The 22,416-nt window shown below is 44.1% G+C and overlaps 1 protein-coding gene across 1 annotated transcript in view; it reads left to right on the forward strand.

The window, feature by feature from the left end:
• Positions 1-22,416, forward strand: part of NPEPPS (aminopeptidase puromycin sensitive) — a 398,753-nt gene that overhangs the window by 151,170 nt on the left and 225,167 nt on the right. Inside the window, exon 5 of the mRNA XM_070944668.1 lies at positions 13,355-13,555. Coding sequence (XP_070800769.1) covers positions 13,355-13,555 — 201 coding nt within the window. The remainder of the gene's footprint in view (positions 1-13,354; positions 13,556-22,416) is intronic.

Here is a 22,416-nt window from a genome sequence, read left to right on the forward strand (position 1 = left end):
TATGGACTCAAACAATCAGGGAAATGCTGGTACGAATGCCTGTCCAAGACTCTGAAATCCATGGGGTTCTCAGCCACCTCAGCCGACAACTGCTTCTTCATTAAGAAGGTAGGCAACTCTGTCGAATATGTCTTAATATACGTGGACGACATACTGTACATCGGCGATCAATCTAGCAAATGCAATGACTTCGCCAACGAGCTGGGGAGACACTTCTCATTGAAGATATTGGTTAAAGTGGATAAATACTTGGGGGTACAAATTAGAAAGACTGACAAAGGCTTCCAACTATCACAGAAAGACAAAATATTGGAATTATTACATAAATGCAACATGACAAACGCCAAAATGTGTGAGACACCAATGCAACCAGATTTCATAAAGGACATGTACAATGAGGCTGAGGCGTTCAAGGACAATACATTATACAGATCCACCATAGGTTCTCTATTATACATTGCGAACTGGACAAGGCCCGACATTGCCCTGCCAGTTAACTTGCTATCTCGACATGTAGGTAATCCCACCGTATACCACTGGGAAGCCATCAAAAGGGTATTAAGATACCTAAAGCATAGTGCCGACGCCTGCCTATCACTAGAACCCGAGAACGCCACAAGACCCACACTCACATGCTACGCTGATGCTGACTGGGCTGGAGACGTGAAAAGTAGGAAGAGCACTTCAGGTTACATACTCTTCCTCAACAACAGCCCAGTACATTGGTACACAGGCAAACAGGACCTGGTAGCCACATCCACAACAGAGGCCGAATACATATGTTTGTCCAAAGCTGCCAACAACCTGGTCTGGTTTGATGACCTGCTCACAAGCATATGGGCGGAACCCAACTACCCAATTACCATACACGAGGACAATAAAGCCGCTGTGGAAATATCAAAAGCCGAAGCAGTTGGCCAGAGGTCGAGACATATTGACATAAAGTGTAAACACGTTAGACAGTTCACAAGCATAGGATTCATAAGGGTTATACACTGTGATACAGAAGAACAGACAGCAGACATTTTAACGAAACCATTGCAAAACAAACAGCATACATATCTGACATCAAAATTGGGTGTCCTCTCAAAAACAACATCCCAGGTACATACAATCCAAGGGCACCTCGGCCAGGCATTTAGAGGGGGTTTTGTCAGGGATAAATGCCTTGCCTCAGATCCTGGGGCAGAGGCAGGGGGGCTGGACAGGCCAACCCCCAAGGTCCACCCTAACCCAATGACCCCTCCTTACCTTAGCCACGCCCAGGGGGTACTTAAGGTCCAGCCATGCGGTCCTGTCTCAGTTCCAGATATGTACCTGCAATGATAAGATGCCATGTAAATAAAGACTGTTGATTCAAAGAATATTTGCGTGTTGGAGTTATTGGGCATGATCCTTGAACATCCTTAACAGGCTGCCAGAAGGAAAAAAGCCCAGAATCAAGTGAATGTGACTCCACTGAGCTAGGGCTGCAGAAAAACCTTGGTTATGTAGGAAAAACCTGGCTAAAAGAAAAAAAACATATATATATACACAACCAGAGCTGCAAAACAACTTAGTTTACGTAGGTAAAACCTGGCTAGAAAGAATATGCACATAAAAGCCTACAAAAAAGAAAAAGACACATTATACCTTTACAGGGGGAATATCTGAGAAGTGGGTGTGGCTCACCGACGAAGCCTTATAAGGCAGAAATAGCTATCTGAGTCTCCCAGAGAGCAACACAGAGTTGCACTTTGTCAACAGAAAAAAAGCCCTGAAGCTTGTGAATGAGATTTCACACAACCAGAGCTGCAAAACAACTTAGTTTACGTAGGTAAAACCTGGCTAGAAAGAATATGCACATAAAAGCCTACGAAAAAGAAAAAGACATATATATATATATATATATGTAGGTCTTTGGTTATTTGGGTTTTCTCCCGCGTAAAATTGGAGGTGTCTTGGCACCGTTTCGACGAAGTCTCATTCGTCATCTTCAGGCTGGTGTTTTTGGCTTCGTGCTTCTAGGAGCAATGTGTGTGATCACAGCTGTTTCTTCCTTTTAACTGCCAGTGGGGGTGTGAACTGATTGGGTGGGAGCTTGGCTGTGTTCTGATTGGGTGGAGGTGTGTTCTGATTGGTTGGGGGTTTGGCTGTGCTCTGATTGGATGGGGGGTTGGCTGTGCTCTGATTGGATGGGTGTGTGTTCTGTTTAGGTAGGGGCTTGGTTGTGCTCGGGTTAGTCTGAGTAGCAGGGGGATTTGAGCTGGTGAGCTGTGTTGCTGTTGTTTGGCTTCATGTTCATGGCCGTGCCACCTCTTCCTGGTGGGTGTCAGTCTGCTTCATGTATGGATTGGAGGGGTTTAAAGTGGCTAATGATGCAGCTGTGGTCTGGCTTCTGGTCCGTGGTCGGGCCTCATCATCAGTGTGGTTTTGAGTCTGCTTTCTGCGTGGATGTGTGGTGGTGACATCCTGTGTGGTTTCTGTGAGTGTAGGTCTGGTGTCATTCTTTGTGTTATGGACTCGTTTGTCAATAAGGGCAGGTTTCCAAATGGCTGGTAGGTGGGAGGTATCATCTCGTTTATTCATGCTGTGTGGACGTTTTTCTATCTCGATGGCTTCTCTGATTATTCTGTTGTTAAAGTGTTCAGTTTTGGCGATAGTTCTGGTCTTTTTAAAGTCAATATCATGTCCTGTGGCTTTGAGGTGTTGGACCAGGGAAGAAGTTGGTTCCTCTTTTCTGACTGAATTCTTGTGTTCTTCAATGCGTGCACTTATTCTTCTGTTGGTTTGTCCGATGTATGTGGTGGGGCAGGCGGTGCATGGGATTTCATATACTCCTTGATTTTCTAACTCAATTTTGTCTTTGGGGTTTCTTAGGATGGTGGATATTTTTCGGTTTGTGCAGAATGCTGTCTTGATGTTGTGTTTGTGGAGGATCTTGCTGATTCTGTCTGTGGTGCCTTTTATGTATGGGAGGAGGGCTTTGCCGTTTTCTTGTTCTCTGTCTTGGATTTTAGTGGGGGTTTCTTTTTGGATTAGGTTGGTATATAAACATATATATAAACATATATATATGTTTTCGTAGATTTTCACGGGTACAGGTATGCAAGTCTTGGCGTATTTGGGTCTTTTCCCATGTAAGAACACAAGAACGCATCGCAGAACACAAGAACGCAGTCAGAAAAGAAGAAAAAACTTCCTCCCTTTTCCAGCACCTTAAAACAACAGGACATGAAATTGATTTTGAAGGAACCAAAATAATCTCCAAAACTGAACACTTCAACAAGAGATGGAAGCCATCAAAATAGAGAAACACCCCCATAACATGAATAAACGTGACGATACCTCCCACCTACCAGACATCTGGAAACTAGCCCTAGTCAACAAATGAGCTCCAGCCACAAACATTGACACCGGACCCAGGATAACATATGATGCCACCACCAATCATCCTCACCAGATTCAAACAAAAACCCATCCCATAGACAAAATGCAACCACTGTCCAGGGGCCGGACCACGGCGGCATCGCCAGCTGCTGTGCCCCCCTCCGATCCCCACACAAAGCAAACTAACACACGCCATGAGCACATGACAAGACCTCAGAGTCGGAGCCAAACCAAAGCCCGGGATGTTGCATCACAGCCATATGCTCAAGACAATACATCACAGAACTCAGGATGTTACAACACAGCCAACTACTCAGGATGTTGCAGCACAGGACTCAGGATGTCACAACAATAGAACCCAGGATGCTACCACACAACCCATTACCCAGGTCGTTAAAACACAAAAGACTAAAGGGCACACAGCTAGGACCTCACCCACACAGGATGTTACGAAACAGCCGACTAATCTGCAAACATCAACTCCATCAACTAATCGATGTAACAACACAGGCAACCAACCCGCTTACAACAACAAAGCCAGCACTCCACACCTCCCCACCAGTATTTATAGAGAGACGGCATCTCCAATCACGCTTTCCTCGCACAAGCACGAAACCGAAGACACCAGCCTGAAGATGACGAATGGGACCTTGTCAAAACGTCGCCAAGATACTCTCAATCTTACATGGGAAAAGACCCGAATACGCCAAAACTTGCATATATATATATATATATATATATATATATATATATATATATATATATATATATATTTATATATATATATATGGGTCTTTGGTTATTCGGGTTTTCTCCCACGTAAAATTGGAAGTGTCTTGGCGACGTTTCGACGAAGTCTCATTCGTCATCTTCAGGCTGGTGTTTTCGGCTACTTGCTTCTAGGAGCAATGTGTGATCGCAGCTGTTTCTTCCTTTTAACTGCCAGTGGGGGTGTCAACTGTTTGGGTGGGAGCTTGGCTGTGTTCTGATTGGTTGGGTGTGTGTTCTGTTTAGGTGCGGGCTTGGTTGTGCTCGGGTTATTCTGAGTTGCAGGGGGATTTGAGCTGGTGAGCTGCGTTGCTGTTGTTTGGCTTCGCGTTCGTAGTCGTGCCACATCTTCATGGTGGGTGTCAGTTTGCTTCATGTATGGATTGGAGTGGTTTAAAGTGGCTAATGATGCAGCTGTGGTCTGGCTTCTGGTTTGTGGTCGTACCTCATCGGTGTGGATTTGGGTTTGTTTTTTGCGTGGATGTGTGGTGGTGACATCCTGTGTGGTTTTTGTGAGTGTGGGTCATGAAGCAAACTGACACCCACCATGAAGATGTGGCATGACCATGAACGCGAAGCCAAACAACAGCAACGCAGCTCACCAGCTCAAATCCCCCTGCAACTCAGACTAACCCGAGCACAACCAAGCCCCCACCTAAACAGAACACACCACCAACCAATCAGAGCACAGCCAAGCCCCCAACCAATCAGAACACACCTCCAACCAATCAGAACACAGCCAAGCTCCCACCCAATCAGTTCACACCCCCACTGGCAGTTAAAAGGAAGAAACAGCTGAGATCACACATTGCTCCTAGAAGCAAGAAGCCGAAAACACCAGCCTGAAGGTGACGAATGAGACTTCGTCGAAACGTCGCCAAGACACTTCCAATTTTACGTGGGAGAAAACCTGAATAACCAAAGACCCACATACAAACACCCGCGAAAACCTCAGAAAACATATACATACATACATACATATATATATATATATATATATATATATATATATATATATATGCATATTCTTTCTAGCCACCTATGTAAGCTAAGTTGTTCTTCAGCCCTATATATATATATATATATATATATATATATATATATATATATATAGAGAGAGAGAGAGAGAGAGAGAGAGAGAGAGAGAGAGAGAGAGAGAGGTCTGTGAGGAAGTTGTCCAGTTTTTCTTTCCCGTGTGGCCAGATTATGAAGGTGTCGTCTACGTATCTGAGCCAGAGTTTGGGTTTGTGATCAGATTTTTCTAGAGCTTGGGTTTCTAAGTGTTCCATGTAGAGGTTTGCAATGACAGGTGAGAGGGGTGATCCCATGGGTGCTCCTTCTATTTGTTTGTATTTTTGTCCGTTATAGATAAAGTATGTGTTGGATAGGCAGTGGTTGGTCAGATCTAGGATGTGCTTGGGGGGGTTATATTTGTTTTGGATAGCTGTCAAGGCTTCTTTGGTTGGCACTTGGGTGAAGAGGGATATGACATCAAAGCTCACAAGTAGGTCGCTGGGCTGTAAGTTTTGTTTCTTTATGATCTCTATGAACTGGAATGAGTTTTTTACGTGTGAGGTGATGGATTCTGCATCAGGCTGTAGTTGTTTGGCGAGAAATTTGGCTAGGTTTTGTAGAGGTGAGCCTATGGAGCTGACTATGGGTCTAAGTGGGGTTCCTTCTTTGTGTATCTTGAGGAGACCATAGAGTTTGGGGCATCTGGATGATTTCTCTCTGGGAATGATTCTTTGCTGGATCTCTTCGCTGATGGGGGAGGCTTTTATTTTGGATCTAGTGTTTTTTTCCAGGTAGGTGGTGGGATCTGTGTTTAGGGGTTTGTATGTGGCGTCTTGGAGTAAGTTGTTTAACTTGGTTTGGTAGTCAGTGTTCATAACCACCGTGGCGTTGCCCTTGTGTGCTGGTAGGATTATTATGCTGGTGTCTTCTTTCAGGTTAAGTAGTGCTCTGTTCCTCTTTGGGTAAGTTGCTTTTGGGTGGCTTGCTGGTGCAGAGGATGTTGGTGATTTCGAGTCTGATTCTGTTAGCGTCGTCGGGGTTGATTTTGGTCAGGCTGGTTTCAACTCCGCATATAATAGTTTCAGTGGGGATGTGTTTGGGAGCAATTGCAAAGTTGAATCCTTTGGAAAGGACATTGGTTTCGGCTTTGGTGAGGATCCTATCTGAGATGTTATGCACTGTTTGTTTCATGTGTGGCTGTGAGGGGGGAGGGGTTTGTTTCTGGCGTTCTTGTAGTCTTCGGAGTTTGTTGGTGTGTGTGTCTGTCTTGAGGGTGGTCTGTGTTTCAGCTCTCCAGACGGCGAGTTGTTTGGATTTGTCCCAAAGTGCAGGGTGGATCTTGTTGCTGAGTTTGAGGTGAAGTGTGAGGAGATCTTTGTTGATTCGGTCTAGGAGGAATCTTTTTGTGTGAAGTTCATTTCTGATTAGGGCCAATTCTGTTCTTTTCAGGATGCGTTTGGTGGCTGCAGAGTTGGAGTGGTATTTCAATTGGAAGCATGTGGGGATTAAATTTTGATCACGGCAGTCAACCCCCCATCCAATCAGAGCACAGCCAAACCCCCAACCAATCAGAACACACCTCCACCCAATCAGAACACAGCCAAGCTCCCACCCAATCAGTTCACACCCCCACTGGCAGTTAAAAGGAAGAAACAGCTGCGATCACACATTGCTCCTAGAAGCATGAAGCTGAAAACACCTGCCTGAAGATGATGAATGAGACTTCGTCGAAACGTCGCCAAGACACCTCCAATTTTACGCGGGAGAAAACCTGAATAACCAAAGACCTACATACAAACACCCGCGAAAACCTCAGAAGTGTTTTTTCTGTCGAAGCACCTGGTCTATCCAAACATGGGAGGGAGCATACTGCTTCCCTTTCGCCTTTCAGCTCCAATCCAGGAGCCCTCAGGCAGTCGCTTTCATGACAAACTATTTTGTATCAAATTAATATTTGCTGATAAAGAAATAAAGGGAGACTAGTATAGATCTATTTCAAGCTATTTAGCTCTCATCAGATATATATATATATATATATATATATATATATATATATATATATATATATATATATATGTGGCCAAAAGGACTGAAATTTACATTATGCTACAATTTGAAAGAGAACTTTTGTAAAATGGTGTACTGTTGGTATATACCTCTAGAAAAATTATTTAGAATGTATAAAAGTACTTCAAGTTTATGTTAGAAAAGTGGAAAACATGAAGGATCATTTTATCAAGCCTGGTGAACTTGCAAAAAAGCCAGAAAATTTTTGATTCAAATATATCAATGCACAATTCAACACAGAAAGTATGAGGAATAAACAGGGTGAACTATAAATTCAAGTAATGAGGGTAGATATGATATTACTGCCATTACGGAAACTTGGTGGGATGAAACCCATGAATAGAATATACACCTAGAGGGATTAAAATTATTTTAAAAAACAACTAATAGAAGAGGAGGTGGAGTTGCACTATATATAAGAAATAACTACATCTCTACAGAAATAGAGCAGAACAATGATGAAAACTATTTGGGTCAATATAAAAGGGAAAAATAACATTGCCATAGGTGTATACTATAGGCCACCCAACCAAACAGAGGAAATAGATGAATGTTTTGCTAGTCAGTTAACTAAGGTGTGGAGGAAGCACATCACAATAGTAAGGGGGGACTACCCTGACATTAACTGGGAGACAAACTGCACCAAGTGGAAGATCAAACAGGTTCCTGACAAACCTAGCAGACAACTTTGTCTCCCATAAAGTAGAGAAGGGAACTAGGGGATCAGCCATATTGGACTTAATCCTCACTAACAGAGATGAAATTATAGACGGTGTTAAGGGCCTGGTGGCTCAGCAGACTAAAAGCATTGTGATTAACACCAGCTGTCTGCAATTACTGTAAGTTCGAATCTTACCAGGCTCAAGGTTGACTCAGCCTCCCATCCTTTCTAAGGTAGGTAAAATGAGGACCCAGTTTGTGGGGGCAATAAGCTGACTTTGTATAAATATACAAAAGTATGAAGGCTATTGCTTAACGCATTGTAAGCCGCCCTGAGTCTCCGGAGAAGGGCGGCATATAAATCAAATTTTTTTTTAAAAAAAAGGTTGTAGGAACCTTGTGGGGGAATAATCATGCAATATTGGAATTCAACATTATGGAAGCACAAGCAATAGAACAAAGTCAAACTAGTCTTGGACTTCAAGAGAGCTAATTTCAATAAACTTAGAGAGAACTTGGGAAGGATTCCATGGATGAGATTTCTCAAGGGGAAAACAACCCAAGAAGCTTGGGAAACTTTGAAAAGTGAGATTATAAAAGCCCAGTCTAGCACAATGCCAATGAAGAAGAAAAATAACAGCTCTCAAAAGAAACCAGCATGGCTGCACAAAGAACTCTCTGATAAATTGAAAGACAAAAAGGAAAAGTATAAAAAGTGGAAAGAGGGGCACATGACTAAGGCAGAATATCAGCAAACAGCCCGAGCCTGCAAAGATGAAGTGAGAAAAGCTAAGGCTCAAAATGACAACAAAAAAAGCTTCTTTTAACATGTAAAAAACAAGAAAAAAAGTCAAGGAAACGATTGGTCCATTAATGGGAGAAAATGGGAAGAAGCTGACAAGCAACAGGGAGAAAGCAGAACTGCTTAACTCATTTTTTGCTTCTGTCTTTCCACAAAAGGAGAAAACAGTACTGTAAAACACAGATTAGGAATAGTTAAATTTAGGAAGTTAAAATAGGCAAGAAAATGGTAAAGAGAGCACCTGTCCACCCTAGATGAGTTCAAAGCACCAGAACTGGATGGATTACATCCCAAGGTTCTGAAGGAACTGGCAGATGGGATCTCAAAACCACTGAACTATATCTTTCAAAGATCCGGGAGCACTGGGGAAATACCAGAGGACTGGAAAAGAGCTGATGTAGTTCCCATCTTCAAAAAAGGGAAAAAATAGATCCAGGAAACTACAGACCTATCAGCCTGACCTCAATACCAGGGAAGATTCTGGAAAAGATAATTAAGCAATGAATGTGCGAACACCTAGAGGTAAACAAAGTCATAACCAAAAGCCAACATGGGTTTGTCAAAAACAGATCATGCCAGACTAATCTTATTGCATTCTTTGACAAAGTGACAAAATTAGTGAACCAGAGAAATGTTGTGGATATAATTTACTTAAGATACAGAAGGGTCTTGACAGCTTTGAACATTGGGCCCTATCTAACAAAATGAAATTTAATGGTGAAAAAAGTAAGGTTCTACATTTAGGCAAGAAAAACCAAATGCACATGTACAGTATAGGTGGTACCTGGCTCAATAGTAGTAACTGTGAGAGGGATCTTGGAGTTCTAATGGACAATCACTTATTTAAGCTAGCAGTGTGCTGCAGATGCCAAAAAAGCCAACGCAGTCCTAGGCTGCATAAACAGGGATAGAATCAAGATCACGTGAAGTGTTAATACCACTTTATAATGCCTTGGTAAGACTACACTTAGAATACTGCATCCAGTTTTGGTCGCCACAATATAAAAAAGATGTTGAGACTCTAGAAAGAGTGCAGAGAAGAGCAACAAAGATGATTAGGGGACTTGAGGATAAAACATATAAAGAACGGTTGCAGGAACTGGGTATGTCTAGTTTAATGAAAAGAAGGACCGGGGTGACATGATAGCAGTGTTGCAATATCTCAGGGGCTGCCACAAAGAAGAGGGAGTCAAGCTATTCTCCAAAGCACCTGAGGGCAGGACAAGAAGCAATGGTTGGAAACTAATCAAGGAAGGAGAGAAGCAACCTAGAACTAAGGAGAAATTTCCTGACAGTTCAAACAATTAATCAGTGGAACAACTTGCCTCCAGAAGTTGTGAATGCTCCAACACTGGAAGTTTTTAAGAAGAGATTGGACAACAATTTGAAATGGTATAGAGCTTCTTGCCTGAGCAGGAGGTTGTACTAGAAGACTTCCAAGGTCCCTTCCAACTCTGTTGTTCTGCTATATCCAATGATGCAAAGTATTTTAAAGATTAATATTCAATTGAAACCAGAACTTTTCTTGTTGGGACTAACGTACAGAGAAGTAGAAAAGAGTTATGGAAGATTATTTCCATATTTGGTAACTGCTTCAAGATTACTATATGCACAAAAATGGAAAGACTTTTAAAATACCCCAACATAGGAATTACTGGTGAAGATGACAGAATTTAGCAGAGATGGAAAAATTGACTGGTTTGATTATAAAAAATACAAAAACTACATTTATTAGTGACTGGAAAACCCTTATGGACTTTTTGCTGAAAAAAGAAAAAATGAACTTGTGGTTTATGGGTTTGATGACTTATGACCACAGTTGTGACTGGAATCTCAGTCATTGAGCCAAGTGATCATAAGTGAGATGTCCACATGACTGCTTCGCTCAACAACCACAATCCCAGCACTCCCAGTTGTGGCCATTAAGCGATCTCCTGGGTTAAACAGATGGAATGAAATAGCTGCTTGCTCAGTTCAGCTCCCCTCTGTGCATGGAAGGGAACTGTTCTGGTGGGCTGCAGCAATGGAGCTGGGATCTTCAGGATCTGAACCAGGGGTGAAATTCAGCCGGTTCTATCCGGCTCGGGCGAACCGGTAGCGGTGGCTGTGGGAGGCTCCGCCCACCCGCACAGACGTCATGACGTCGCTTTTTTGTGACGATTTTAAGCCTATGCGCATGCGCAGAAGGCTTTGCATATGCACGGGCAGTGGTGTGTGCGAGCAAATTGAGCACGCACACATTTGCGAACCGGTAGGGAAGGTAAGTGAATTTCACCCCTGATCTGAACTCTGTTTTTCCACCCCACCAGAGGAGTTAGTCTCCCCTCGGTGCATGGAAGAGAACTTCTGAAGAACCCAACTCTGTTCCTGCAGCCCTTTGGAGGAGTTTCCCCTCCCCTCTGTGCATGGAGGGGAACTCTTTCAGAGGACAGCAGAAACTTTTTCTGCAGCCTGCTTGAGGAGTTTCCCTCCCCTCAGCAGGCAGCTCATTTCTTTTCAAAGGGCTGCCTGTGGGGACAGGGGAATCTCAGCTGCATGTGGAGCTGAGATTTCCTCCTGGCTGAGATTCCCTCCTGGTAGACAGCCCTTTCACTCTCAAAGACTTGCCTGCCAGGAGGTGTCATGGCCCCATCAGAGCCTGGGTTCGGAGGAGGAGTTGGAACCAGGACCGTCCAAGAGGGATGGCTTGTTTCCTTGGAATGTTTGGAGAGGCCAGGGGCTGAGGATGGTTCTGTCCCAGGCCCCTCAGGCATTGGGGGAGGTGGTTAACCCGATGGAGAGCTGCCTGCCCTCCAAGACATGGGGGAGGATTGGCTGCAGACAGGCACTGGTGTTGAGAGGCAGCAGATCCACTCTGATGAAGAACAGCTGCCTCCCCCACTTGATCCAAAGGCACGGAGAGTAGAGCGGAGGCAAGCTCAAAGGAGGTCTGCAAGGCTGCTCAAGAGAAGGTCGCCTCGCCCCTCCTCATAAGGAACACCTGGCATGGGTTGACTTAAGCAGAAGCTGGGGGAGATTGTCGGGAACAATTGATTGCTTTGGCATACACTCCCCCAGCTTTAGAAAAACTCAGCCTTGACTCATGTTTCTGCCTGTGCCTTGCCTTGTGGACTTGCCTTTTGCCTTCTGGACTTGCCTTACCCTGTGGACTTGCCTTGCCCTTTGTACCCAGACTCTGGACCTTGCCCTGTGAGCTTGCACCTTCTCTTTGGACTTTCTTCGTTGTTTACTGGCTTTGGTTTGGGGGACTGAGGGTGGCTGCCTTCTGGGTAGTGTAGGGTGGAGCCTTACTGGCCATTGTAGGGCCGGTTGTTGTGGCATTTAATCAGAGCAACTACTCCATCGATGCCTGCCTCTGCCTAGGCGACCTGGGTCATAACAGGAGGTGTCATGGAGGCTTTGGATTCTGAGTCTGACGATGATGGTGAGCCATCTCCTGAGATGTCCTTGGAAGATGAGCAGTCAGCACCAGTTGAGCAGAGGATTGAGCAGGCAGAGGAGGTAGGCCCGGCCAGCAGGCAGAGGGAACAGTTGCCGCCATTATGCAATGAGGAAGATGAACAGCTGCCACTGTTACGCAATGAGGGAGATGAACTGCCACCCCCTCCCGATGCAAGGGCACATAGAGCAGAGCATAGGGAACAGCAGCAGAGGTCAGCGAGGCTACTCGTGAGGAAGCAGCCCCCCTTCCCAAATGAGACACACTGGGCTGTTCTTACTTAAGAGAAGCTTAGAGTTAGGACTAATGTCGGAAACAACTGTTTGTTACTCTGACTCTGTGTGCCTTGCCTTGCCTTGCTTCGTGTCGCATTGCCTTGTCTTGCCTTGTCTTGCCTCGCTCCTTTGCTTCGTGCTTTTGGGAACTGACCGGTTGACAACCTCTTCCATGTCTTGGACTCCAGGACCGTTTAACCCCTCTTGTGCCTGACTCCATGGTCTTGGAACTTTTCATGCAAGTTGCTAGACTGGTGGAAAACAGGGTTAGTTTGCATGCATTGGCACATGGCTTTTTGTTGCATGTTATAAGTAAAAGTTTGCAATTGCCCCTTGGGTGTGTGCATGTGTTTGGCCTGAGACAGGACAGGAGGAAATCTCAGCTTTGTGGCAGGTGGTAGCAGCTTGCAACTTTCCCTGCCATTACTAGTGACTTTCTGGGAAAGCCAGCAGAGAAGATTGCAAATGGCCAACACATGACTGCAGAGCACTTGCCAACTGGTCATAAGTGCAGCTGTTAAATGACTGGTTGTATGTCAAGGACTATGGAAAGAAGGAAATTATGTTGCAACCTTAAAGAAAGGGGGTAAAATATAAATGAACATGTAACTGCTGTTAAGAAGATCGAAAACTGCTTCTTTATAAGTTTTCCTATCCCCTTCCTTTCCTTGCACCGTTTTTCATTTACTGATTACTTTCCTTACTTTTTTCTTTCAGAATTTGTGTTGTTTTTAATATATACATAATAATAAAATAAAAAGTTACTGTAAGTTAAAAGAGAAAGCAAGTGGAACTGTAGCCTAGAATGAGATTGGAGGTGAAGCGTATAGTAGATGAACATAAGGGAGAGTTGAGACCAAGTTATTGTAATTTGGTGCTAGAATGCACCATTTCCACTTTATAAAATCTAGTGTTGCTTCACATTCTATATAATGAGCCTCTTCATTATTTGTTGGACAGAATATCACTGATCGGAGGCCCTCTCCTGATGATGAAAATCTGGTAGAAGTGAAGTTTTCCCGTACTCCTGTGATGTCAACGTATCTGGTTGCTTTTGTGGTTGGAGAATATGACTTTCTTGAGACCAGGACCACTGATGGTGTGTTAATCCGTGTTTACACTCCTGTTGGCAAAGCAGAACAAGGGAAGTTTGCATTAGAGGTAAGATAGGCTTAAAGATCTTTATATCTATTTCTGTATGGCAGTTGCTGGAAAACAAAACCAAAGTGTTAAAAATACTTTAATTTCATTTAACTTTCAACTTCTAATGCATGCTTATATGTAAAATATAGATAATTTTAACAATCTCAAACATTACTATGGACTGTAGAATATATAGATGACGTATCGATGGACCGAAACTTAATCTCTGGCATTTTAGGGTAAATCTGGGGCAAAAATTTATTTGAAGCCATGAGTATTGTGACTAAGCAGTGCCAAAAGCATTGAGTTAAACAGACCACATAAATGGGCAGCTTCCAGTGTGTTTCATGGTGGGATGTGCCACAATTCGTCAGAATGTAGGGTATATTTTGCCATAGAAATTAATCTCACAGAGGTCAGGTTTTATTTATTTATTAAATTTGTATGATGCCCATCTCTCTACTGAGCAATTCATTCATAATACTGTAAAATGATTCCCATAACTCTGAAATTAAGGGCCTCAGTGTTACAGGTTTCAAGTGCTTAGGTAGAACTGGGATCTAGAACACAAAAAATTCAGAGATAGGATATTAGGTAGTGAACTTCTTATATCTTAAGAATCCCCCCCCCCCATAAAAAGATACCTTTTTATAAAATGGCCTTCGATACCATCAACCATTCTGGAGTGGCTTTGGGGGTTGGGGGTGGGGAGCTCTGTGTTGTCATGGTTCACTTACTTCCTCTGTGGCCGCTCTCAGTTGGTGTTGATAGGAAGTGAGAGGTCCAGCCCTTGTCCACTGCTTTGTGGGGTTCCGCAGGGCTCGGTACTTTCTCTGCTTCTGTTTAACATCTACATGAAACCACTGGTTGAGATCATCTGCCACCATGGACTGAGATATCATCAATATGTTGATGATATTCAGCTGTATGTCTCAGCCCATGGTGAGTTAAGCAATGCCGTGACCACCCTCTCGCAGTTCTTGGAGGCTGTTAAGGACTGGATGGGGAGCAACGGGCTAAAACTGAACCCTGGCAAGACTGAGTGACTCTGGGTTTGGGGTTCCTTGGTCAATGGAAAATTTGGTTTTGGATCAGGTGGCACTGCCCCAAACAGACCCAGTGCGTAACCTGGGGGTTCTCCTGGGCTCACGACTCCTGCTCAAGGAGCAGGTGGCAGTTGTGGCCAGGAGGGCCTTTGTGCAACTCTGGGTTGTGTGCCAGTTATGCCTTTTCCTGGACCAACAATCCTTGCTCACAGTCACTCACGCCCTAGTCACCTCCCATCTTCACTGTTGCAATGCGCTCTATATGGGGCTGCCCTTGAAAAGCATCTGGAACCTCCAATTGGTTCAAAATGCAGCGGCCCGCATTGTCAGGTCCCTGTCAGAACGTTGCCATTCTGAGTGGGCAGAGGAGGCTTCGTGGGTTGAATGTTTTGCATGCTTTCGCTTTTGCTGTAACTGCTTGGGAGTTTTAGGGGGGAGAACTAGCTATCTGCACAAGACTCCCTCTCAACCGGTTCCAGCCTGGTATTCAAGGTCGAGGCGTCCCAAGGATGACCTCTTCTCACCATCCCACCTTAGAGTTTCCAAAAGAACTTTGTGGCATTTTATTGGTTACCGATAGACATGGGGTATTGGGGTGGGGGTTGAAGGAGAAAGTTAGCCTAACACTTCACGCGCAAATTTCAGACTCTGCCTCACTTCTCTCCAATCACTATCTCTCAGTAAAAGTTCCTTTTGAAGTGCAAACCGCTTCAAGAGTTTTACTTTCTTGAGAAGGTAGCTGAGGTACGTCCTTACACGAATGGTTTTGTGCAGACCTAAGTGTGCACATGTGTCACCTCTCCTGTGGGAGCTGCATTTGCTGCCAATTTGCTTCCAGGTACAATTCAAGGTGCTGGTTGTCATCTTTAATGCCCTACATGGCTTGGGGCCAGGTTATCTGAAGGACTGTCTCTTCCCAGTTACACCCACCCGACCCACCAGAGCAGGGAGGCAGGGAATGTTATGGGTCCTGTCTCTGTTGTGGCCCGCCGGCGGCCAGCAGAGCTGGCAGCAGAGTCAGACAGTGAGGAGGTTGGGGAGGAACATGGGCCAGTCCTGGGGGCTGGAGAAAGCTCGGACGAGGGCTCTGCATTGGAGGCAGAGAGGGAGATAGACAGCAGTGAAGCAGAGGAACAGCTGGAGCCCGTTCTCAGTGTGCGTATGCGCAGAGCTTCCAGAAGACAAGAACAACTCAGAAAGCAGGGTCTATTTGGGAGTAAAGCCACACCTTGGAGATGATTGGCCCCTCCCATAGGAAACAAAAGAGGAGCGAACGGGGAGGGGGCTTTTGCAGGAAACAGTTCATTTGTTCGGTAGTTTCAAGAGTGAAAAGTTCTGTTCGTGACTCTAAGAGACTCTGTGCCACGTTTTGCCTTACTCTGCATTTGGAAACAAGTTACGTGGCAGCTTGCCAAGCGAGATAAGGTGTGTTGATACTATTCCTTTGAAAAACTGTTTGGACAAACCTTGCTGACTGTGAATGAAAGTAATTCACAGTCGTGTAAATGAAAGAGGTTTTGCCGGGACCAATTCCTGCTTCCTGCTTTTTAAGGGAGCCTAGGTCAGAACAGTCTCCTAAGGAGGTACATCTGGCAGGACCCAGAAGAAGGACCTTCCCCTTGGTGTCTCCCTTCCTTTGGAACATCATCCCCGCAGAGATTAGACTGGTGGGGGTTGAAGGGGAAAGTTAGCCTAACGCTTCACACATGAATTTCAGACTCTGCCTGACTTCTCTGCAATCACTATCTCTCAGTAAAAGTTCCTTTTGAAATGCAAACCAGTTCAAGAATTTTACTTTCTTGAGAAGGTCGCTGAGGCACGTCCTTGCATTAGGCAGAGTCTGCAAAGTGGTCAACCTGGAGAGGCACCTGCCCTACCATGGGGACTGTGCAAACAATGACAACACAAGGCAGCAATCAAGAAGAAACCGAAAGCTGGGGCAAAGCCTCTGCCAAACCTCAGTCAGGCACGAACTCCACTGGATGGATGGAGGAAGCTGCCAGTCTAGAAGACTCAGCCAAGCCTAGATGGTCCATAGGCGTTGAGAAGAAGGACAACTGGGAAGGGAGGACAAAGGGAGTCACCCTTACCCAAGGCAGTCGCCAGAAAGGATGGAAGGTTGCTGGAAGCACTGGAGGACAAGGAGGAGGAAGGAGATGAACCCGACCATGCCAATCTCCTCATGAAGCAAGCCATGCGATTCATGATGGATGCCTTTCAAAATGTGAAGGCATGAGAGGCCCTGGCTCGCATGTCAGGGGGCGACAGGCGTCGGAACCAGCCAGAGGAGGGAGATGGGAAAACCTCATCTCTGGACACCATGGCAGCAGTGATGGCCACCCCGGCAGGAGCAGCAACAATGGCGGGGACCCCACAGAGAAATGCAGGGGCAGGGAATGCCCCGAGGCTGGGAGACGGCACAGCTCCTCGCAGACGGAAGCTCCCCCCCGATGTAAAATTCAATGGAGATCCTTAGCAGCTGGGGTTTTTCCTAGCCCAGATCCTCACCTACATGCAGGAATATGGCAATGAAATCCCATACCAAGGGGGCTAAGGTCAGAGTTGTTACTCTGGCACTAGAGGGAACCGCAGCCAGGTGGATGGTAACCCTCCACAACACTGATGCCCCTGAGCTGTGGAATTTCAATCAATTCATGACTGCCCTAAGACAGTGATTTGAAGACCCCCTAGCTGACCGGAAAGCCAAAGACCGCATCAAAACCGTGAGACAGGGACATAGACTGGCAGCAGAGTCCACTGAGCAGTTTCAAGATCTGGCCTGTCGCCTCGACTGGCCAGAGGACATCCTTGTGAGTTGCTTCAAGGATGGGCTGAACGACGACCTGTACACTGCATGCATTGTGAGCCCTCCCCCCGCCCCCACTGCTCATCTCTATGACTGGTGTGTGCTGGCTGAGGAGGTGGATATCGACCAAAACCAAAACAAGTATCGTAGCGGCAAAGCATGGAAGAGATCACCCCTGGAGAGAAAGTGGGAGACCGCCAAAACCCAAGCCCAGCCACCACTCTCCTCCGCCTGCTTCAAGTACAGAAACAAAAGCCATCAAGCAGCAGAGTGCCTGGCAAAAACCACTCCATCAAGAATGAAGAAACAGCTCCAGGAGGAAAAGCAGCAAAACCACAACCCCAGGCGAAGGAGACAGCCCTCAAAGGCTCAGAGGTTGGGAGGCAGGGCTGACGTCATGGCTATACAGTGTGGATCCACGGGGCTCCGTGGAAGCCTGCCGAATTCTGCCTGCCAGGGGGTCTTTCAGGACCCAAGTCACCCTGGAGGGGTTGACAAAAATAGAGAGGACACTTGGTTGATCACAAGGAGATTGCAAACTCCTTGTTCGATCCGGAGGAAGCTCTCAAACTGGTGGGAAGAAAAAGATGGCCATTGTGTGCCTGACCGAGGCTGTGACAGCCTGACCGAAGAAGCAACAACTAAAGACTGAAGAACAGTGTGGCTGATCTGGGTGAGAATTTTCCTACTTCTGTTGTGGAACTTGTCCTCTTAATATTCGGCTTGGGTGAAAGTGGGACTCAAAGAGGAGGGGGTGGAATTGTTTGCTTTTCACCCCCCAAGAATAGCAGTGAGCAAGCTTGAGAGCTGATTACAGATCCAGACAAAGGAAAAGAGAACTGTTTGAAAGAAATGAGTTCAAAGCTAGGAAAATTGGACTGGTTATTTCAAAAACAATATTAACTGAACTGAAAACTTTTTGGAATATAAAATTTGACTCCTGGAACCCCTAAAAAGTTCTGGATTGGCTAATATGACATGAGTTAAAAAGAGAGAAAAAGGAGAGAAATAGAGCAACAGCGACATCTACAGGTGGAGAAAGACACTCAGAAGTGAAAGTGAAGTTAAGTGAACTGACCTTGACCACCTGCTGTTGATTAGACTGTTTGCTGCAAGTACTAGGCAAGCTATTTGCACCTGCAAATTTTTTATATTGAATTGCAGAAACAGAGAGTGGAAACACTGTAACTTTTTAAACATTGTAGCTCTCTGAATCTATATGGACTTCAAACAAACTGAGTAAACTGAAGCTGGGAAACAGGGATTTGCTTTCAGATTAAGTGGAAGATTTTTTAGTTCTCCTTTTTGGTGACTTTTAAGCCTTTGTGGTATAACATTGGGGTTTGGTGGGCCTTTGTGGATTACAAATTTATTAAGAAGAGAACAGTTTTTGAAGAAATGCTTGGATTATATACAAACTGATTTTGTGGATTACAAGAGCAAAAAGCGTGAAATTGCCTGGAGACTGAGAACAAGAGGAGGGGAAAAGAAAAGGGGATTTTGTAGTGGATTGTTTTTTGTATATTCTTTAATAAGGGGATGAGCTGGTTGGAGATTGTTGTGTATTATTTGATTTATTGTTGATCATTTCTGTTAAATACTTTAAATTCCCTAAAATAACCCAAATTGACAAGTAATACAAATTTAAGCAAAACAGGGAGAAAAAACACGTCCACGCCATCAGCAGCAACATCAGCATCCAGTCCAGCAAGTCAACGATCATTAGATAGCATGTTACAACAGGAAAAACTGAATACCCTCCAAACAGAAATGAAATTAATGTTCCAATTACTACAAGAAGCTATAGCAAAGAACCATGACGACATGAAGGAAAGAATGCAAAAGATGGATGATAAAATGGAGAACATCCAGCAATTTAATAACTAAAAATGAACAACGGATTCAGAAAATAGAAATCAGAACAAACAGAGAAAAAAGTGGAAGAGATGGACCATAAACTTACGCAGGCAGAGTAGGATCTAGAAAGAACTGTAATCATGTTGGAGATGGATAAAGCAGAATATTTTCTGAGTTTTCAGAATGTTGAGGAAGAAAAAGGGGAAGATCTTCCTGAGAAAATGGCAGAGTTGCTGGCGGATGCTCTGTAGGTGAATAAACTGGAAATGCTTGCTGGGATGGATGAAATATTTAGAATACATACAAGCTACGCGAAAAGGAATAAACTCCCCAGAGAGGTGCACGTGAGATTTTCTAAGAAGGCAATAAGAGCAGAAATACTTCAAAGAGCAAGAGATGAACCAATTAAGTACAAATGGAGAGAAATAGTCGTTCTGAAACAGATACCTAGAAGAGTAAGAGACATAAGGAAACAATATCAATTTCTGACAAGACAATTAATTAAACATGAAGTAAACTTCCGATGGTTGACACCTGAGGGAATATTGATGACTTGGATAGAAAAAATACACAGATTGGACACAATAGACAAAGCAGAGCAATTTTATTACCAGTATTTTGGGTCGTATGAGGAAAAAGGAAGAAGAGAGGAAATAGATGATAAAAGACAAGAGGAACCATTAGGAGGGGGAAACAGAACAAGAGGAAAATGAAATAGAGCAAAAGGAAAGAACAGAATGAGAAGGAGCAAGGGCAAAAGAACAGAGAGAAATAAGAACAACTAGAACAACAAGACCTATTTATAAGTAAAACGATGGAAGAAGAAATAAAATTGCTGTCAATCAACATAAATGGACTGAATTCTCCTATGAAAAGGAAAAGGACTTTTAACATACAGTATGTGCTAACTGCAGCTAGAATTGTATTTTATTTTTTTAAAAAAATTGATTTATATGCCGCCCTTCTCCGGAGACTCAGGGCGGCTTACAATGCGTTAAGCAATAGCCTTCATTCTTTTGTATATTTTATACAAAGTCAGCTTATTGCCCCCACAAACTGGGTCCTCATTTCATCTACCTTAGAAAGGATGGAAGGCTGAGTCAACCTTGAGCCTTGGAGAGATTTGCACAACAATGGAAAAGTGAAGAGGCTAGTTATCGAACTTCCAGCGGTGACGTCAGCATGAATGGAGCGAGGGAACGGGGCTCCATTCATGAAGTCCTAATTTCCCAGCCAGGAAGCCTAAAATAGACACTTTCAATCCCGGAGAGATTGATAGAAAAAAGGGGGAGCTTCAAGGACCTCGGGGGGAAAGGCAATTCCCCTGAAGGTTCAGGAGAAACCTCTTGATTCCAGCAGGGAAGAAACCAACCATTTCAGCTGGCCCGAAGCACTGACAGCCACGGAGTAGGAAGCGAAGATTGAGAAAACAACATAACTGCTGTCAGCATTCTGATGCTGCCATAAAAAGACGAGGCTTGACTTTTCACCTACTTATTTCTCTGTAGATAATATCCCCTAGGAGATGGGATGGTGGGGGGAACATTCCTGTGGGGTGAGGTCAGAAGCTGAGGAGACTGACTTGGAAGATGGCCAATGAGAAGATGAGAATTGGGGAACGGAAAGGGAAGGGTTTGGGGGGTCAGAGGGTTAGTATCGGCTACGACTAAGTCGGGGCCAGATCTGTCGTACTTAATAAATGGAATACTTCAGCAAAGATTAATTGTTTGGGAGTGCAATTTATTTGAGATGACATCGAAACCTGACAACTGCAATCGGTAGGAGAGAAAACCCCAAAAAGGAGGTACAACTATATTGTCGAATGGTGGAGCTGAAATATTGAGACTCAATATTTCAATAACAAAAATATATGACAACTAATAGAGACTTACAAGAATCAATAGTGTTTCTGGAAATGGAGAAAGCATCCTTCTATCTCAGATTTCAAAACATTACAGAAAATAAAGAAGATTTAGGGGAGATTGTGCCAGAAATCTTAGCAGAGGCAGTACAAAGAGATAAACAAGACATACAGAGAGACATCAACGAAGTGTACATAGTACACACAAACTATGCACGCAGGCATAAGCTGCCGAAAGAAGTACACGTTAGATTTACCAAAAAAAAGAAAGATAAAAGATGAAATATATTAAAACATGAGGGAAGAATCAATATTATATAAAGGAAAGGAAATAATAACCCTTAAACAAATCCTGAGATGAGTGAGAGTCCAAAGAAAAAAACTATCAATTCCTTACATCACAACTAAATAAATATAATGTCATGTTCTGATGGTTAATACCAGAAGGTATCCTGATCTCCTAGCAGGAGAAAAAATTCAAGATAGATACAGGTGAAACTCGAAAAATTAGAATATCGTGCAAAAGTTCATTTATTTCAGTAATGCAACTTAAAAGGTGAAACTAATATATGAGATAGACTCATTACATGCAAAGCGAGCTAGTTCAAGCCTTGATTTGTCATAATTTTGATGATTATGGCTTACAGCTCATGAAAACCCCAAATTCACAATCTCAGAAAATTAGAATATTGTGAAAAGGTTCAATATTCTAGGCTCAAAGTGTCCCACTCTAATCAGCGAATTAAGCCATAACACCTGCAAAGGGTTCCTGAGCCTTTAAATGGTCTCTCAGTCTGGTTCAGTAGGAATCACAATCATGGGAAAGACTGCTGACCTGACAGTTGTGCAGAAAACCATCATTGACACCCTCCATAAGGAGGGAAAGCTTCAAAAAGTAATTGCAAAAGAAGTTGGATGCTCCCAAAGTGCTGTATCAAAGCACATTAATAGAAAGTTATGTGGAAGGGAAAAGTGTGGAAGAAAAAGGTGCACAAGCAGCAGGGATGACCGCAGCCTGGAGAGGATTGTCAGGAAAAGGCCATTCAAAAGTGTTGGGGACTTTCACAAGGAGTGGACTGAGGCTGGAGTCAGTGCATCAAGAGCCACCACACACAGACGGATCCTGGACATGGGCTTCAAATGTCGTATTCCTCTTGTCAAGCCACTCCTGAACAACAAACAACGTCAGAAGCATCTTACCTGGGCTAAAGAAAAAAAGAACTGGTCTGTTGCTCAGTAGTCCAAAGTCCTCTTTTCTGATGAGAGCAACTTTTGCATCTCATTTGGAAACCAAGGACCCAGAGTCTGG

The sequence above is a fragment of the Pituophis catenifer genome, unplaced genomic scaffold, assembly GCF_029215685.1.
Source record: "Pituophis catenifer annectens isolate HBS135680 unplaced genomic scaffold, rPitCat1.0.hap2 SCAF_5, whole genome shotgun sequence".
NCBI classification, from domain to species: domain Eukaryota; kingdom Metazoa; phylum Chordata; class Lepidosauria; order Squamata; family Colubridae; genus Pituophis; species Pituophis catenifer.